General features: G+C 55.6%; 1 protein-coding gene across 1 annotated transcript in view; it reads right to left on the bottom strand.

The window, feature by feature from the left end:
- Positions 1-4,281: 4,281 nt before the first annotated feature.
- SOX13 (SRY-box transcription factor 13) overlaps positions 4,282-16,691 on the bottom strand; it is a 48,560-nt gene continuing 36,150 nt past the window's right edge. Inside the window, 12 exon segments of the mRNA XM_084978396.1 lie at positions 4,282-6,201; positions 7,057-7,273; positions 8,123-8,266; positions 8,572-8,668; positions 8,804-8,913; positions 9,611-9,773; positions 9,991-10,076; positions 12,650-12,764; positions 13,132-13,200; positions 13,604-13,776; positions 15,466-15,552; positions 15,640-15,751. Coding sequence (XP_084834522.1) covers positions 5,925-6,201; positions 7,057-7,273; positions 8,123-8,266; positions 8,572-8,668; positions 8,804-8,913; positions 9,611-9,773; positions 9,991-10,076; positions 12,650-12,764; positions 13,132-13,200; positions 13,604-13,776; positions 15,466-15,552; positions 15,640-15,751 — 1,650 coding nt within the window. The 3' untranslated portion in view covers positions 4,282-5,924.

Raw genomic sequence — 16,691 nt, 5'->3', positions numbered from 1 at the left:
TTTGACCATCTTACTAGACTAAGTTGACCCTGAGAGAGCACAGCTTAGGGAGAGCTAGGCTGTGGATTCCAAGAACTCGGCCTACTCAGGCGGTGGACCAGTAAGCCCCAAATGGTACCAAGCAGGACTTCTTCCCAAATCTCGCTGGCCCCCAGCTGTTCGGGAATTGGGATGCAGGTTGCTCTGCCTGAGGGCAGGCAGGGTGATTCCTGGAACCAATCTGTCATCTTCTCAGAAGGCCAGAGGGAGGGAGAAGAGAAACTCAAAGGTGAGTGGGGGCACCTCTCTGCAGCCCAGGCTGTACTCCCAGGGCTGGGCCTCAGGGCTACAGCTGCATCCATGCACCCAACCCCACCTCCACCCCGACAAGGTGCCTGGTGCCCATAGTGGCAGCAGCGGCCACAGCAGCAGCTGCCTTCCAGGTGGACTCTGGCTGTTTGGCTTTTGCCTGCGTGAGTACCAGGATGCCATGGCAACCAATGGAGCTGAGCCGGCACTAGCAGCTGGGGCCTTGTTCAAGGTCACGGTGATCCAGTGTGGCCAGGCCCTTGATGTTTAGTGTTATCGAGCCTAGGAGGGGTGCTCGTGGAGGACACGGGGGAAAGGTTTGCCCTGGCACAGGGACGGTGCAGGGCTGGGCAGGTAGGGCCCCTGTGGGGTCAGGTAGTCACGCATGCAGCCTTCTCGTGGACTAAATGGCAGTGCCCACCCTCCTTGTTCCTCTCAAGACTCACCTCTGGAGCTGAGGGCAGATCTAACCCCTGTGCAGGCAGTTTTCTTTCCAGCCTCCTGGGGCCTTGATGTCACAGCATTGAGATGGTGGTGCAGTGGTAAGCAGGGAATGCCTGGGACAGGGGCCACCACCCCCCAGATGCCCCGAGGCCCAGCTGCCACCTGCACTGAAGGAGTTAATGTGTCGGCACCATCCTGCTGCTGCCTTTGAAAAGCATCCTCATTCCTCCCATTCTCCAGGGAAAGGGGTGGGGGATGGGAAGTTTGGCAGACCCCCCCCCCCCCCAATAAAGCCTGGAATCCCACCATCTCTCCTTTCACTGCCACCCTGGACCAACCAGGGCCCCTGCCCATCCAGCTCAGCACCAGGACTTGGAGACTCCTAGGGGGGGCCTTGGCTCCACTCTGAGGCCTCTGACAGTTAACAGGAGCTCTGGGCAGAGGTCATCTCCGCTGGGCTCTGACCCTCAGCCTTCGCAGGAGAGGCAGAGGCCAGAGAGCAAGCTTGTGCCCTGGCCTTCCTGGAAATGTCGAGGACACTCTGTTCCTGGACTTTAGACCCAACTGAGCCTGTTCTGCCTCTCCTGGGGCCAGTGGGGTGGGTATCCCGGACACCAACCACAGGTTCCCAGGCAGAGCTTTCCCATCCTAAGAGGATGCAGGCCATGAGACTCTGTCTTAGCTGTTGGAATGAGGACAGGACAAGGGTTGCTGGAGTGGGAGGTGGGCAGTACTGGTCTCAGGCTCCCCTGAGGCCACAGAGGAGCTGGGAATAGGGAAGTGAGAGGCACTCAGGACTGGCAGGGGGTGAGGGTGAGCCTGGCTTGGAATGTCCTAACGAGACTGCCCAGATTTGGTTTGGAATAGCGAGGGGCAGTGGACTCGAAGTTGAAATGAGCAACTCCCCCATGTGACCACCAGGGGGCAGGCGCCACAGTCAGCCAAGCACCTCTTCCCAAGGGGCCAAGGGGCTGGGCTCTGCTACTGGTCACTGCCCTGTGGGAGACCTAGGATGCAGAGGGCAAAGGTGAGGGGTCTCAAAGCTCTGGGAGGCTGGGCTGGGAAAAACCAGCAAAGGCTGGTAGCCAGGACACTCCCTAGATTAAAAGACTGGGACCCTGGGAGTTCCCCTTGTGGTGCAGGGGAACGAATCCAACTAGGAACTATGAGGTTGTGGGTTCAATCCCTGGCCTTGCTCAGTGGGTTAAGGATCCAGCGTTGCCGTGAGCTGTGGTGTAGGTCGCAGACACGGCTTGGATCCTGCGTTGCTGTGGCTCTGGAGTAGTTTGGCAGCTACAGCTCCGATTAGACACCTAGCCTGGGAACCTCCATATGGAGCGGGTACAGCCCTAAAAGAACAAAAAGACGAAAAAAAAAAAAAAAAAAAAAAACCAACTGGGACCCTAATTCTTGGGGTGTCTTTACTACCATGTTTGTAACCCTGAAATCAGTCACACCTACCTTCTCTCACTACCACCCCCTCCAATTTGGAAGTCCAGTTTCCAGCACTGAGGAGCCTCTGCTTGAATACTTCCCGTGTTGGGAAGAACACTACCACTTTTGACCATTTTTATCAAAAAGTTCAAGCCAAAAATGTTGGTTGGCCCTTGAGACTTTGCATCAAGAGTCTAAGTGCTAGTGCTGCCTCATGAGCTGTATCATCTATGTGTTACCCACCTGACAGCTCTGAAGAAAGCAGTCTTGGAGTTGCTGTTGGGGCTCACAGGTTAAGAACCCAACAGGTATCGGGTTCGATCCCTGCCCTCACTCAGTGGGTTGGGGATCCAGCATTGCCATGACCTATGGTGTAGGTTGCAGATGCAGCTTGGATCCCGCATTGCTGTGGCTGTGGTATAGGCCAGCTGCTGCAGCTCCAATTAGAACCTTAGTCCAGGTATGTCCTTATGCCTCAGGCGTGGCCTTAAAAAAAAAAATAAAAGGCAATATTGTTCTTTTGGCCTTACCCCCATTGTCTCTTTTCTGGACTAAACATCCCTGGCCCTCAACCATCCTTTAAGAATGTGTCCATCCACTAACTCCCTCCAGTTCTCCATTCAGAATGCTTGCCTCTGGGCCCCTCCAGGGTGATAATGGCCTTTTCTACTGAGGGGCCTGGGACTGGCATGATGCGCCTGAGACCAGGACTGCATGGTGTATACTGGCCCCTCACCTCCCTCCTGTTAGCACATATGTCTGTTTTTTGGGGTTGTTTGTTTTTAGGGCCACACCTGCAGCATATGAAGGTTCCCAGGCTAGGGGTCAAATTGGAGCTGTAGCTGCCTGCCTACACCACAGCCACAGCAATGCTGGATCCAGCCTCGACCTACACCACTGCTCATGGCAATGCCAGATCCTTAACCCACTGAGTGGGACCGGGAATCAAACCCGCATCCTCCTGTTTCCTAGTCGGACACGTTTCCACTGTACCATGAGGGGAACTCCAGCACACACCTGTGTTAATCCCACCTAAGTCTTCCTCTTTGACAAGAATTACCTCTCAGCTTTGTTGCCCCCTTTTCATATTAGTGAGATTAAATTTCCAGCCACAAGGGTTGGTCTTTTTATCAACCGTTGTTGCATTCAAAGAGTTTCAGTCTGTCATCCAGCTCTTTTAGGGCTAATGGACTATTATTTCTCCTAGTGTGAAACATCTTTGAAATTCTCACTTCAAAGCATAAGGTCACAGAGCCCTGAAGTGCATCAATGGAGACCCTGCTTCATTAATCAATATCTTGGCGGGGGGAGACTCATAAATGAGCTCCTGGCCTTCATGTGAGTCCTTTTCTGGAGTGAGTTTCACAGCTTTCATTAGATTCTCAAAGGGCTCCTTCTCCAAAAGAGGGTAAGAGCCATGGCTAAGGCTTAACCTCCTTGTTTTCAGATGAGGACAATGAGGCCTAGAGGGGAGGCCCGATCACTCCCACCCCACCCCTCACCCCCTGCAATACACACACAAAACCGTGTAGCTTGTTTTGGGGAGAACCCCAGCTGCCTGACTCTTGTTACAGTGCTTGTGCCACTGCCTTCTTTCTTAGGACCTGGGTGGCCACTTTGTGGTGAGGTCTGCCTCACCTCTGTTTTTTTTTGCTTTTAGGGCCCCACCTGCAGCATATGGAGGTAACCAGGCTAGGGGTCCAATCAGAGCTGTAGCTGCCAGCCTACACCACAGCCACAGCAATGCCAGATCTGAGCCAAGTCTGCAACCTACACCACAGCTCACGGCAACGCCGGACCCTCAACCCACTAAGCAAGACCAGAGATCAAACCTGCAACTTCATGGTTCCTAGTCGGATTCGTTTCCGCTGCGCCATAATGGGAACTCCTGCTTCACCTCCTTGAAGCAGGTGTGGTGTTTTTCTCAGGTGCGGGCTCTGGGGTGGCACCTGGCCTGGGCCTCCCTTGCCTAGGATAGTTCCCCACGGGCTCCATGCATGAAGTTCCCTGGGGCTGCCACAAGGGGGCAGTGGTGCCTGGGCTGGTGGCATATGGAAACATTCTGGACTTGGGCCAGGCTCCCGTGCCATCCCCCCTCCAACAAGAGCCAGAGACTGAAATGGTCTGTCTTTATTATGCCAACAGAAAACAAACAAACAATTCCTCCAAGGGTAAACAGGAGAAATATGCTGGTTAAGTTACTCATCATTATCTTATTATTAACAAAATAAAGCACTATCTATGTTTACAGTCATACAAAAAAAAAAAAAAGAAACAGCCTGGAGAGAAGTTGGGCTTGGGGAAGTGGAAGGGAAGGGGAGAAGGTTGGGGGGCGGACAGACTCTGTCCCTGTGGGACTGGGGTTCCCTTCCCACCCCAACCCGGCCCCCCATTAGGGGCTGTTCAGGATCTTTGGAGTCATGTGCCAATGGGATTGGATTTTCTTGGGCAAAGATCTTGTGAAAAGGGTCAGGGGTTGAGGCAAGTTCTGGTGTAGAGTGGGGGAGGGGAAAGGAGTGGTGGGGGCGAGCTGGGTGGGAGAGGATGGAGAGAAAGCCGAAGCCCTTTTCTCCTTCCACTCCCTTCCAAGAATGGGGCCCTCCCACCCCTGCTCAAGGAGTGGCAACCAGCTGCCACAAGAGCCCCCTCTCCAGGGCTTCTGTCACGGACAGAAGAGGGCACCCTCCGTCCTCCTGCCCCTATTCCTGGCACTCAGGTTGGGACCGGGGGCAGGGGCACCAGGCCAGAGCCCCCTGGAGGCCAAGCACATTCCCAAGCTGCTGGGAGCTAAAAATGGCTCCGTGGGAACTGACAGGCTGGGTCGGGGAAGGAGCGAAGGGGAAGGCAGGAGGCTGGGGGGCTGAGGGCAGAGACCGGGCCAGCATCAAAGGGCAAGGGCAGACACCTGGGAAGGCAGAGATACAAGAAAGGCCCTCCAGAGAGGCAGGGACAGAGAGAAAAATGCACCAAGGACACACAGAACCTGAGACACCCAGACTGACAAAGAGGTAGCAATTAGGGGACGAAGAGAAGCACGGAAAGGGCCCCCCCAGGGAAGCGAGAATGGCATCCAGAGACACACTCACAGGAACTCAGCGACAGTGCCTGGCACATAGCGGGCACTCAATAAATACCTTGTGCAATGAAAGAACAGATGAAAACACATGTGCATGTGCGCGCATGCGCACACACACACACACATGCACACACAGCAGCCAGAGGCACGATAGGCTTGGCAGAAGATAAAGACGGCGAGGACACCCAGACCTTTCTGCACAAAGTACAAAGTGATCCTCATGGCAGAAGAGCAATCTAGGGTACTGCAGGCGGGGGCGGGGGGGGTGCCCGCAGGCGGTGGGGGGGCGGTTGTGTTGGTCCCATGGTGGCTGGTCCCGCTAGGACAAGAATGGAAACAAAGCATGTGGCCCCAAGGGGACAGGTCTGTAGCTGCCATACCCTCAGGGTGGGCAGACCTGCAGGGAGGGTCACTGGGTGTCCCCTGGCCACAAGCCCCATGGGCCTGGATCTCAGCCCATCACCACCAAGTGGAGCCATCAGCTCCTCAGGTGTGCCCATGGGGCAGCGGGGAGGGGGTATCTCCCCGTCGTGAACATTATCTACAAATGCACCGCTGTGCCCCTCTCCCGGGCATGCCCAAGTCCAAGTACCAACACAGTCCAGGGTGGGTGGCTGTGTCCCCCTGTCCTGGGGCCAGGTCCTCCCCAGGGAGGAGGGTGGCCAGGCCCACGCAGCCGGGATCAGTCCGTAAGCACCACCAGCTCCCCGTCACTCTTCTCCTCGCCCTCCGAGTCCTCCTCCTCGCTGAACCGGTACATCTCACCATCGGCCACTGAGTGCCTGTCCTCCGTGCCCTCGCCCTCCTCCCTGAGGCTGCAGGTGTTGACGATGACAGGCATGTTCGGGTCCAGGCTGCGGGGCACATAGTGCTCCACCAGGGGCTGTGCCAGCGGCACGCCCGCCACCCGAGGGTACAGGACGTCTGAGGGGCTCATCTGCACCTGGCCGGCCTGCGGGCTGGGGAGCAGAGGCGGGGCAGGGTTACAGGTGCACCCCCTCCTCTCCCCTCCCCTCCCCGCCTCCTCAGGGTGCACCCTCCCACCTCACACCCTTGGTTTCAAGATATACACACTCTGTTCCCGGGCTGCTTTCTGATAGCATTTTCTTTTCTTTTTTTTAAGAGCACACCTGCGGTATATGGAAGTTCCAGGCTAGGGGTCAAATCAGAGCTACAGCCGCTGGCCTGCACCACAGCCACAGCAATGCAGAATCCAAGTTGCATCTGTGACCTACACCACAGCTCACAGCAATGCCGTATCCTTAACCCACTGAGCAAGGCCAGGGATCGAACCTGCATCCTCATGGATACTAGTCAGATTTGTTTCCACTGCTCCACAAGGGAACTCCCTGATGGCATTTTCACTGTCAGCTCCAGACCCCCAAACACATGCAGCCTCAAGGCTACGGGTCCAGATATTCCTGGAGGATAGTGTGTGAATCCAGTTTTTGGAAACTATTTCATATGCCCCAGGGAGTCTCCTGTTTAAAGGAATCCACTAAGATGCTTTGCTTTGGTCAAGTCGGGAATCCTTTGTATGATAAGGACCCTGATTTTGAGTATCCCTGAATTTTTACCAAGTTTGTGAGAAATGGGATCCACAGGCACATTTTTCCAGATATACGTACGCTAGTCCCCCACAGTCACTCAGTCACTAATCTATATCGTGAGCCACCAGGGACTCACCAGTCACAGCCACCCCCACAGTAACATGCACAGACTCAGCCACAAACAGATAATGCCACCCTCCCGACACACACACACACACACACACACACACACACGTGTCACGGCTGACAGGGGAGCCTGCTCACGGGGTCGCGTAGCTCTGGCGGGCATCCTGGCGCCGGGTCCTCATCAGAGCCTTGTACTCGCCCACCCGCAGCCGCTTGCCCTCCACGATGCAGGTACGCTTGGGCCTCGGCTTGTACTTATAGTCAGGGTACTTCTCCAGGTGCTGCCGGCTCAGCCTCGCCTGCTCCTCGTAGTAGGGCTGCTTCTCCTGGTTGGTCATGGACTTCCAGCGGGAGCCTGGCCCATCCCCAGGGGTGGGGGGGGGCAGGCAGTCAGCACTGGGCTCTGCCAACACCCCCAGCCCCCTACAGGCCCTGGAGGCCCCAAGAAGGTTTTGGTCCCAGAGATATGTGCATGCGTTTCCACAGCAAGAACCTGGCCCAGTGTGGGCATTCCATTGAGACTGAGCAAATGGATGAAGTTGGCATGTGTAAGGCTATTCAACTGCCAGCTTAAGACACAGCACCCACCCACATACCAAACTACCCAGCAACTCTGGGAGGCCTCTGGTCTGCATGATTTGCATAAACAAAAGAGTAGCCACCCAGGCCCCCAACAATGACCAGAGGCTCACTGCTCGGGACAAAAATACCCGGTGTCTCAGTTGACGAAGAGACCTGTACAGACCCTGGAGGAGCTGAGGCTGCAAAACAACTGCCCTCTTCTAGCCCCACCTGGCCTTACATTTCTCCTTGACCTCCAGGGGGGACACATAATTTTAAAAACTGTCCTACTGACAGCCCAAGAAGGCCAGTCTCTCCTGTTTCCTGCCAGAGCCAGCTCCAAGGGTCTAGGCAAATGGGAACAGGCTAGGGAGCGATCATAGGGGCTAAAGCATGTATGTACTCTCTCTTTCTGCCCTCCCTGCCCTGCTGAGTTTTTAGGTGCTGAAGAGCCCTATACTGTGACAACACCCCAGGACTCGGCTGCCCCCTATCCTGCCTGACTGCCACACTCCATCGGATTCCACTGGGGTTCACCTAGCAAGCCTTAAGTAGACCCAGCTGACTCCTGCAACCAGGTCTTGCTGGACCATGGCTCCTGGAGCCCCCGAAAGCCACCGAGACCCCACTCACTGGCCCTTACCAAGGATCTTGCTGATGCTGGAATTGTGCATGTCTGGGAAGGCTTGAAGGATCTTTCTCCTCTCGTCCTTGGCCCACACCATGAAGGCATTCATGGGCCTCTTGATGTGGCTGCTGTTCCGGGACTCAGGGAAGTGGCGGGAGCCTGGGGAGCAGGGGAGGAATCAGCCAGGCAGAGTCCCCAGCATGGAGTAAGGAGAGTCCTCCAGCATGGGCAGAAAAGGACATTCCCAACTTGACCACTAGGGGGTGCTGGGAGGCTCCCGCAGAGGCCAGGGATGGTCAGGAGTAAGACATCAGCAGAGGCCCAGCCAGGGACTCAGAGACAGACACATAAGGACACTCCATAGACAAAGGGACTGGAGACAAACACAACATGACCCACCCTAGCCCTGGTGGGAAGCAGAGGTGGGCCCTCTTGCCCAGAAGCCCAGTACCCAGAGCCCTCACCGTCCACGTCACAGCCCAGCATGGCTTCTTCCAGTGGGTGCACGCAGTTCTCCTCCAGCCGCTCCTTGGCTGGGGATGTGTCCAGGCTAATGAGGTCCTGGGTGGACAGAGCAACTTGTTCATCAGCCCCCTCTGCAGCCCCCACTCCCTTCCCTCGGATATTCCCTTTGGTAGCCTCAGACTCTGTCTTCCACCCATGGCCACTGGGGTGCAGGAGAGTGGGAGCCCATACCTTACGGAAGGGGGTGTTGGGGGAACTTTCTAAGGCTCCACTGTGGCCATGCAGCAGCTGTCTGGCATCCTGAATGGCTTTGGTGACAGCATCCCCTTCACCAAGGAATCCTATGGGAGACATTGTGGGGTGGGGGAGCGATATGCAGGGAAAGGAGGGGTTATTATTATTATTTTTTTGTCTTTTTGCCTTTTCTAGGGCAGCACCCACGGCATATGGAGGTTCCCAGGCTAGGGGTCTAATCGGAGCTGCAGCCGCCGGCCTACACCACAGCCACAGCAACGCGGGATCCGAGCCGCGTCTGTAACCTACACCACAGCTCATGGCAACGCTGGATCCTTAACCCACTGAGCGAGCCAAGGATGGAACCTGCAACCTCATGGTTCCTAGTCAGATTCGTTAACCACTGAGCCACGATGGGAACTCTAAGGAGGAGTTATTGAGGGGGTCCAACCAGCTCATACCTGGCCACCCTGAGCTGAATGAAGCTCCCTCTTCCCTTCTGTTGCACTCAGCGCACATCCCCAAGGGGGCACCTTTTGCATTGGAGTCATGGTGCCAGGAGACCAGAAGTGAGAATGGCACCCCCTGACATCCCTGTGGCCTGAATCCCTGATGCGGGGTGGATGAATCCCTGATGTAAGAAGGGGATCTTTTGGGACACTGAGTGCCGAAACTTAAGGGGCCAAAGAGGGCAAGCCTAACCCCTTGCTTTACAAAATCTGTATCTGGCAGAAGGGAAGGGATGTGCCCAGGGTCACGCTCTCCCCAAGAAGACAGCTGAAGGGAAAGGTGCAGGAGGCTTACCCAAAGGCAGGCTGGGGGGGCTGGCCTGCAGGTCCCGTGTGGGGGCCCCATGGCTGGGGGGGCGGGGTCCGCAGTTGCTCATCTTCAAGCTGGGGGAGCTGGAGGTGTTGGGCAGCTCGGGGGCCTTGGGCTTGGCCGTGAGATTCAGGGGTTGGGAGGGCTCCTGAGGGAGACCCAGAGAGGCCAGAGAGTGAGACACCAAAGACACCCCCAACGAAGGACCGAGGGGCCATAGAGTGACAGAGGACGAGAGGAGACAAGCATGCCCGGAACAGATAACGGGACAGACAGGAAGAGAAAACGGAAGAAGCAGATGAACGCGAGCAAAGGAGCCCAAGTGCCCTAGGTGGGCAGCCAGCCATCACAGGCTGGGGCAGTACCTGTAGGGGGTGGTGGGCAGACAAGGCCCCAGGCCTCTTCACCACGGGGGCAGGGGGGCTGTGCAGCAGCTGCAGCGGATACTCCACTATGGAAAAGGCGGCAAGGAGAAAAGTCCTGGATGAGCACAGAACAGCAGACACCCTGCTTGACGAGGTCCCAGCAGCACCACATGAGCAGAGCCTCGGAGCTGGCCCAGCTTGCTTCCCACCACCGCCCTCCCAGCCCCCAAGCGCTGCTGAGGACCTCCTTGGCACTTGTCCCCCGCACACAGATCGCCCTCATCACCCTCCTTCTGCCCTTCCTGACCCACTGAGCGTAGAGTTCCCACCCATTGGAGATGAGAACAGGTAACACCGTCTCCTCCTTTCCCCTGTATTCTGTACCTATGAAAACCCGTCTCTTGCCCACTATCCCGGTAATCCCCAGTGTGTGGCCTGTAATCAGGACTCCAAACATCATCCCATTCTATGGATAAGGAAACTGAGACCTGGAGAAGTGACACAGCTGCCCACATCGTTCATAAAAGGGAGCACTGAGCTCTGAACCCAGACCTCTCCTGCTCCACGGGCCCAGCATCACTGACTTGACAGGTGAGGTGGAGCAAGAAGTCAGGGAGACAAACCACAGACCACATGGCCGGCAGTGACAGGGGCCACACGGGTGGCATGCCAGGGAACTCTGTCCAGTTGGGGTGACTGGAGCAGGCTTCCTGGGGAGGGGAGGCACGCAGGTGGGAAATGAGATGGGCACATGATGGGCAAGGGGGGGGGGGGGTTCAGGGCCTGTGAGGGTGGAGTCAGGGAGTTTGGACTCTATGCAAACCATGTACCAGCCCAGGCTTGTGAGCTGGAGCCACCTAGAGTTGCAATGGTTTTGTGCAACCCGGCTCCCTCTTCACTGCCCCCGCTTCCCAGGCCCCACTTCTTCACCCCAAACTGGAAACCTCCTTCAAAGCAGGGCTTGAGGGAGTTCCCATCGTGGCTCAGCAGTAACGAATCGGACTAGTATCCATAGGACGCGGGTTCAATCCCGGGTCTTGCACAGAGGGTTAAGGATCTGGCATTGCCACGAGCTATGGTGTAGCCGTGAGCTGTGATGTAGGTTGGATCTGGCATTGCTGTGGCTGTGGTGTAGGCTAGAAGCTGCAGCTCTGATTTGACCCCTAGCCTGGGAACCTCCATATGCTGCCGGGGCGTCCCTACAAAGACAAAAAATAAAAATAAAAAAGTCAGGCTTGACTTTCTCCATCCTTTGTGTTTCCCCTTCCTGTGCCCTGGAGTCCATGGAGTTGACCATGACCTGTGTGTGCCCTTGCTGGTGGACCCATAGGAACTCATCCAGATAGATCTGCCCTGGCTCCTCTCTTGAGTGGGACAGAGAGGGCAGGCCAAAGAGGGTTGATTTAAAACCTGTTCCCCTTTTGGATCAATTATGGGCAGCATCTCTGCCCTGTCCCCAGGACCACTCAGAGGGACTCAGTGATCACAGCCCAATAATTCTATCTCTGCCTGGGTCCCACTGTCACTGCCCTAGTTCATAGTTCAGGCTGTCATCCCCCATCTCTAAAATCCCCTCAAAAGCCCCCTACCCAGTCCTACCTCCACATGGCTCCCCTCATTCCCTACCACTCTCGGTCAGTGTGACAACACATCCTCTTAGAATTAAGCCATTTACGCCTATCCCACACCCTACAAAATAAGTTCCAAAGTCCCAGCTTGGCCCCAACTGCCCCTCAGGCAGATCCAACAGCTCCCCTCAACTCCAGCACCCCCTGGGGCTTCCTGCCTCAGGACACAGGCCCCTGCCCTCAGCTCCCAGCCTCATCCTCACAAGTCTACTCCCCCCGGGACCCAAGCAAGGGTCACCTCCTCAAGAAGCCCTCCCAGATTCCCCACCTCCCCAGATGCTCCAGCTGATGGTATCCTTCTATCTCCCTCCCCAGACATTCTTTGAAATAAATTCTTTGAGCTCAAAGTCCACTTTTTTTTTTTTTTTTGGTCTTTTTGGGGCTGCACCTAGGGCATAAAGAGGTTCCCAGGCTAGGGGTGGAATCCGAGCCGTAGCTGCCAGCCTAGATCGCAACCACAGCCACAGGGGATCCAAACCGAGTCTTCGACCTACGCCATAGCTCACGGCAATGCTGGATCCATAACACACTGAGTGAGGCCAGGGATTGAACCCATGTCCTCATGGATACTAGTCAGATTTGTTAACTCCTCAAAGTCCACATTTTATCACCCCCTTGGCTGCCTAACTCAGCAACTGATGCATGGTTGGTGCTCGGTCTGTGTCACTGAGACTCAATGATGGTGCAGAAGGCAGCAGCTCTTATGGTCAGGGCAGGAGCGAGAGCATGAATTTGGGAGATGTATAAATCTCACTTAACATTCAAAATATTAGTATTCTGGTACAGGACATGCACCAGAACTGAGGGACTAGACCTAGATTGGTGACACCCTCTTACTGCTGGAAAGCACTTTATGGTTTTCAATGTGCTACTTCTTTTCTTTCCCAGTGAAATTTGGAAAGAAGGGATTGTTCTTCCACTAGACAGAACCCAAACTGAGGCCCAGAAAGGCCACACTGCCAGGGACTGGATGAGAGCTGTTCCTGGGCACCTTCCCTGCCCACCGGTCAGCCCTCCCTGCCCACGCTCACCTGGCTTGCAGGGGATGGGCTGAATGGGCAAAGCCAGCTGGGAGTCAGGGGTGACAGGCAGAGGTTGGTGGCTTGGGGGGAAGGCTGGGATCATGACATAAGGCATGTTGACCTGCTGAGGGCAAAGAAATCCTGTGTGAGTCCCTGGGGGCCCAGCCAGCTCCCTAGCTGTGGTCAGCCCTGGTCACATGGGGTGGACCGAGGGACAAGAGACACAGGCCTGGGGCAGGAACAGTCTTCAGAGGGACCCATCTGACTCCACGCCCCCTCTGTGGGCCCCTGTCTTTCTGTCCTCAGGTCCCAGCTGGGGAGGAAGATATTCTGGGCCCCACCCTTGACACAGGAGAGCAGAAATGAGCCTTCTCCTTAGGGTCAGGGCTGAGTGGTTCTGCTTCGTCCGCTTCTCTGACTTTCCCTGTCCACGCTGGCGTCCACCCCTTAACTTCCTGCTCTCCCATCACCTAGCTCTCGGCTTGTTTTACCTGGATCTGCTGCTGAAGGAGGTTGATCTTATGCTGTTGCTGAATCAGCTGCTGCTGCTGCTTAGCGATCTGGCAAAAGGAGATGGGAGCATGGACCTTAGGCTCCAGGATCCCACCCCCCCACAAGCCTTCGCGGCACCATCCTCACCCCGACTTCCGCGCTAGTGCCAACCAAGGAGGACAGCTGGACAGGCCAAAAAGCAGGAGAGCCAATCCTTTCCTCAGAGACTAGGGATGGAGGCGGGGCAGCAAGCAGCCAGCTGCTTTCATGCAGAGCCCCTCAGCCTCCCTCTAGCCCCTGTCCCCTCACAAGGGCTTACGATGTGCCAGAGATGGGAATTCTACAGCCTCTACCTGTGGTCCCCTCCCCACATCTGCCCCCAAGGCCTCAGCATGCACCCATAAGCCTGATCACTCCCCCCAGGCTGACCCACACCCCTGGAAAGAGAGCCAGACACCAAGCAGGGCCCACCTGCTCCTGCTGCTGCCGGGCCAACTCCATCTGCTGCTGCTGCTTCTCAAAGAGCATAGCAGCCATGTTCTTCTGCTCGGAGTGGGCCGTCAGAAGCTGGTCCCGAAGGGTGGACAGTTGGTGGATCATGACCAGAAGCTGGAGCTCCTTCTCTGCCAGGCTCTCCTGGGTCCCTGCTCCACAGTGAAACAACCACCACTGAGAATTTTTCATCTGTCCATCCATCCATCCGTATGACATTGAGCAACTGCTACGCCCCCAAGCCCCTGTCAGGGGCTGGACGGCAGAGATGACTGACAGGCAACTTTGGCCCAGGAGGGGGCTCCTCAGCCAGTCATCTGACAACTAGCAGCTCTAGAAGTCCCTCCCCATCAGCTGCTGGTTCCAGGTCCCGGAATTGCTGATGGTGGGGCATCTCGGCCCTGGCCCACCTCTTGGATGGATGTCCTCAAGTGCCCAATGCCACAGGGTCAGGGTGGACAACCATCCCACAGGAGGGCCCAGTGTGACAGGCTCAGGTGTTGCAGCAAGACAGATCTGGACTCAAATTCCCCTTTTAGGAAGTTCCCACTGTAGCTCAGTGGAAATGAATCTGACTGGTATCCATGAGGATTCAGGTTCGATCCCCTGCCTCGCTCGGTGGGTAAAGGATCCAGCGTTGCCGTGAGCTGTGGTGTAGGTGGAAGATGCAACTCAGATTCCAAGGTGCTGTGGCTGTGGCATAGGCCGGCAGCTGTAGCTCCAATTCAACCCGTAGCCTGGAAACCTCCATATCCCACAGGTGCAGCCCTAAAGAGAGGGGAAAAAAAAAAAAAAAAAAAATTCCTCTTTTAACCCATGCCTCCCGGGAACTGTTGGGCAAGCTACCAACTTCTCTGCACTTTAGTTTTCGAATCTATAAATAAGCACAATGATGGTCACTTCACAGAGTTGCTGTGAGGGTGAGAGGTATTGAATGTAAAGCTTAATCACAGATCTGGCACATGGGTCTTAACTAGCAATGTCAGTGCTGCCCTATCTCTCCAATCCAGCTCATAGCAGATGCGACAGTTATTCCCAAGTGCCAGGCTGTAGACTATTCGCATCAGGGAGCCTTTGAAAAATACCATCGCCCAGGCCCCCATCCTCTGGGGCTCGCATTCAGTAGAACCTGGACATCTGCATTGTTTTAAAGTTTCCTCTGGGAGTGTGAGCAGCCACACTGGGAAACTTTATCACTCTAATGAACCCAAGCAACACCCCTTTAATAATCACTTGGGGAGAAGTTCCTGTCGTGGCGCAGTGGTTAGTGAATCCGATTAGGAACCATGAGGTTGTGGGTTCGGTCCCTGCCCTTGCTCAGTGGGTTAACGATCCGGCGTTGCCGTGAGCTGTGGTGTAGGTCGCAGACAAGGCTCGGATTCCATGTTGCTGTGCCTGTAGCATAGGCTGGCGGTTACAGCTCTGATTCGACCCCTAGCCTGGGAACCTCCATATGCTGAAGGTGCAGCCCTGAAAAGACAAAATAAAAAATAATTTCCAGCAGTGAAAGGGAAAGTCTGGCTCATTTCACAGTGAGGTCTGGGAAGTGGTAATGACATACCTGGGGTCACTAGGGTCCCTGGTAAGAGCCCAAATCAGGGGATTTGATTCCCATCAGGCCTCTGCTGCGTGGGAAGAAGCCTAGAGCTTGGGCACTGCACATGAGGGATGGCGCTGACTCCTAGGGCCAGGCAGGAGCCAGAGAGGCACAAGCCAGGCGTGAGGGCGCCGAGAGCCCCAGGAATTGCCCTACAGGCCTAGACTGCATGGCCAGGCCTGGAGAAGGGAAAGGGGCACAGACATCTCCCCCCGGCGCCCCCGCCTCTGCCCATGGCCTTCACCTTTGACGTCTTTGGCTTCCACAGAGCTCCTTCCCAGAAACCTCTCCTTCCAGTCACTGGACAGCAGCTTCTCAATGGCCGGCACGACTGGAAGATACCAAAGGAATGAGGAGCCACCATCCCACCACCTCCCCACCCAGGCCCCTATATCTCTAAACAGGGCAGACATCAGACCTTCTTTCAAATTTCGGTTGAAGTCCAGCTTCTCCTGGCTTCCAGAAGCAGCCTCGGGGCCTCCTGGTCTCTTGGGTTCTGGGGACCCACTGCTCTCCAGGGAGCTGCTATCCTGCAAGACACACTGAATGTCACTGTCACCCCCAAAGAAGGGGGTCAGACCTCGGGAGAGGTGCACCCTGCAGGTGCCCCAGAATCTCCCACCCCACCTCCCCTGAGTAAGGCCCTCCCTCCCCACCTTTCTGACCTTTGCTCAGACTTGACTTGATAAATAAGAACAAAAGGTTCAAAGACAAGAGACCTGGGCTCCGTGACTCACAAGGTGCTTGATCCCATGTGTGTCCCTGAACTCCAAACCTGACCTCCCTCTTCTGAAAATGAAAATACTAATACCTCTCTCGCCATAGGATGGTTGCTGGGATCGAGGGAGGGAACACATGGGAGTGAGGTTGGCCACTGCAGAATCAGAGGCCAAAAGCCAGCTATTCATTGCTCCTTTGCATATACCTACTGCTCCAGCTCAGCTGGTTACTCCCAGGGCCCCCACCCCTCCCCTCTTTAAGACACCACCCCCTCTATTCCTCTTCTCATCAAAATCCTCTCCATTCTTTAAGGCCCTGCTCAAAGCCCTACTCCTCCAGGAAGTCCTCCATGATCGCCATCCCTATCCCCCAATCTTCTCTCACACAGAAGCCTCCAAACTCTCCTGATTTTCACTCATGTGGTGTTTTTTTTTGGTTTTTTTTTTTTTTGTCCTTTGTCTTTTTAGGGCCGCACTTGCGGCATATGGAGGTTCCCAGGCTAGAGGTCTAATAGCTGCTGACCTACACCACAGCTCACGGCAACGCCGGATCCTTAACCCACTGAGCAAGGACAGGGATCGAACCCGCAACCTCATGGTTCCTAGTCAGATTCGTTTCCGCTGTGCCACGACGGGAACTCCACTCTCACATATTCCTCCTGGCTGGATCCTTCTCAGAGTCCCCAAACTCTCCCAATTTTCTCTCACTTGGCTTTTGATCATATTCTCCCTTTTTACATCTCTTGCATGG

This window comes from Sus scrofa, chromosome 9 (assembly GCF_054392235.1).
Source record: "Sus scrofa isolate SSC_HxYL_T2T_F1_AM1 chromosome 9, Sscrofa_HxYL_maternal_Yorkshire_Landrace_v2.0, whole genome shotgun sequence".
In the NCBI taxonomy this organism is placed as follows: Eukaryota; Metazoa; Chordata; class Mammalia; order Artiodactyla; family Suidae; genus Sus; species Sus scrofa.
The sequence above is the reverse complement of the archived record's forward strand: the minus strand, read 5'-3'. Positions and strand labels throughout refer to the sequence as shown.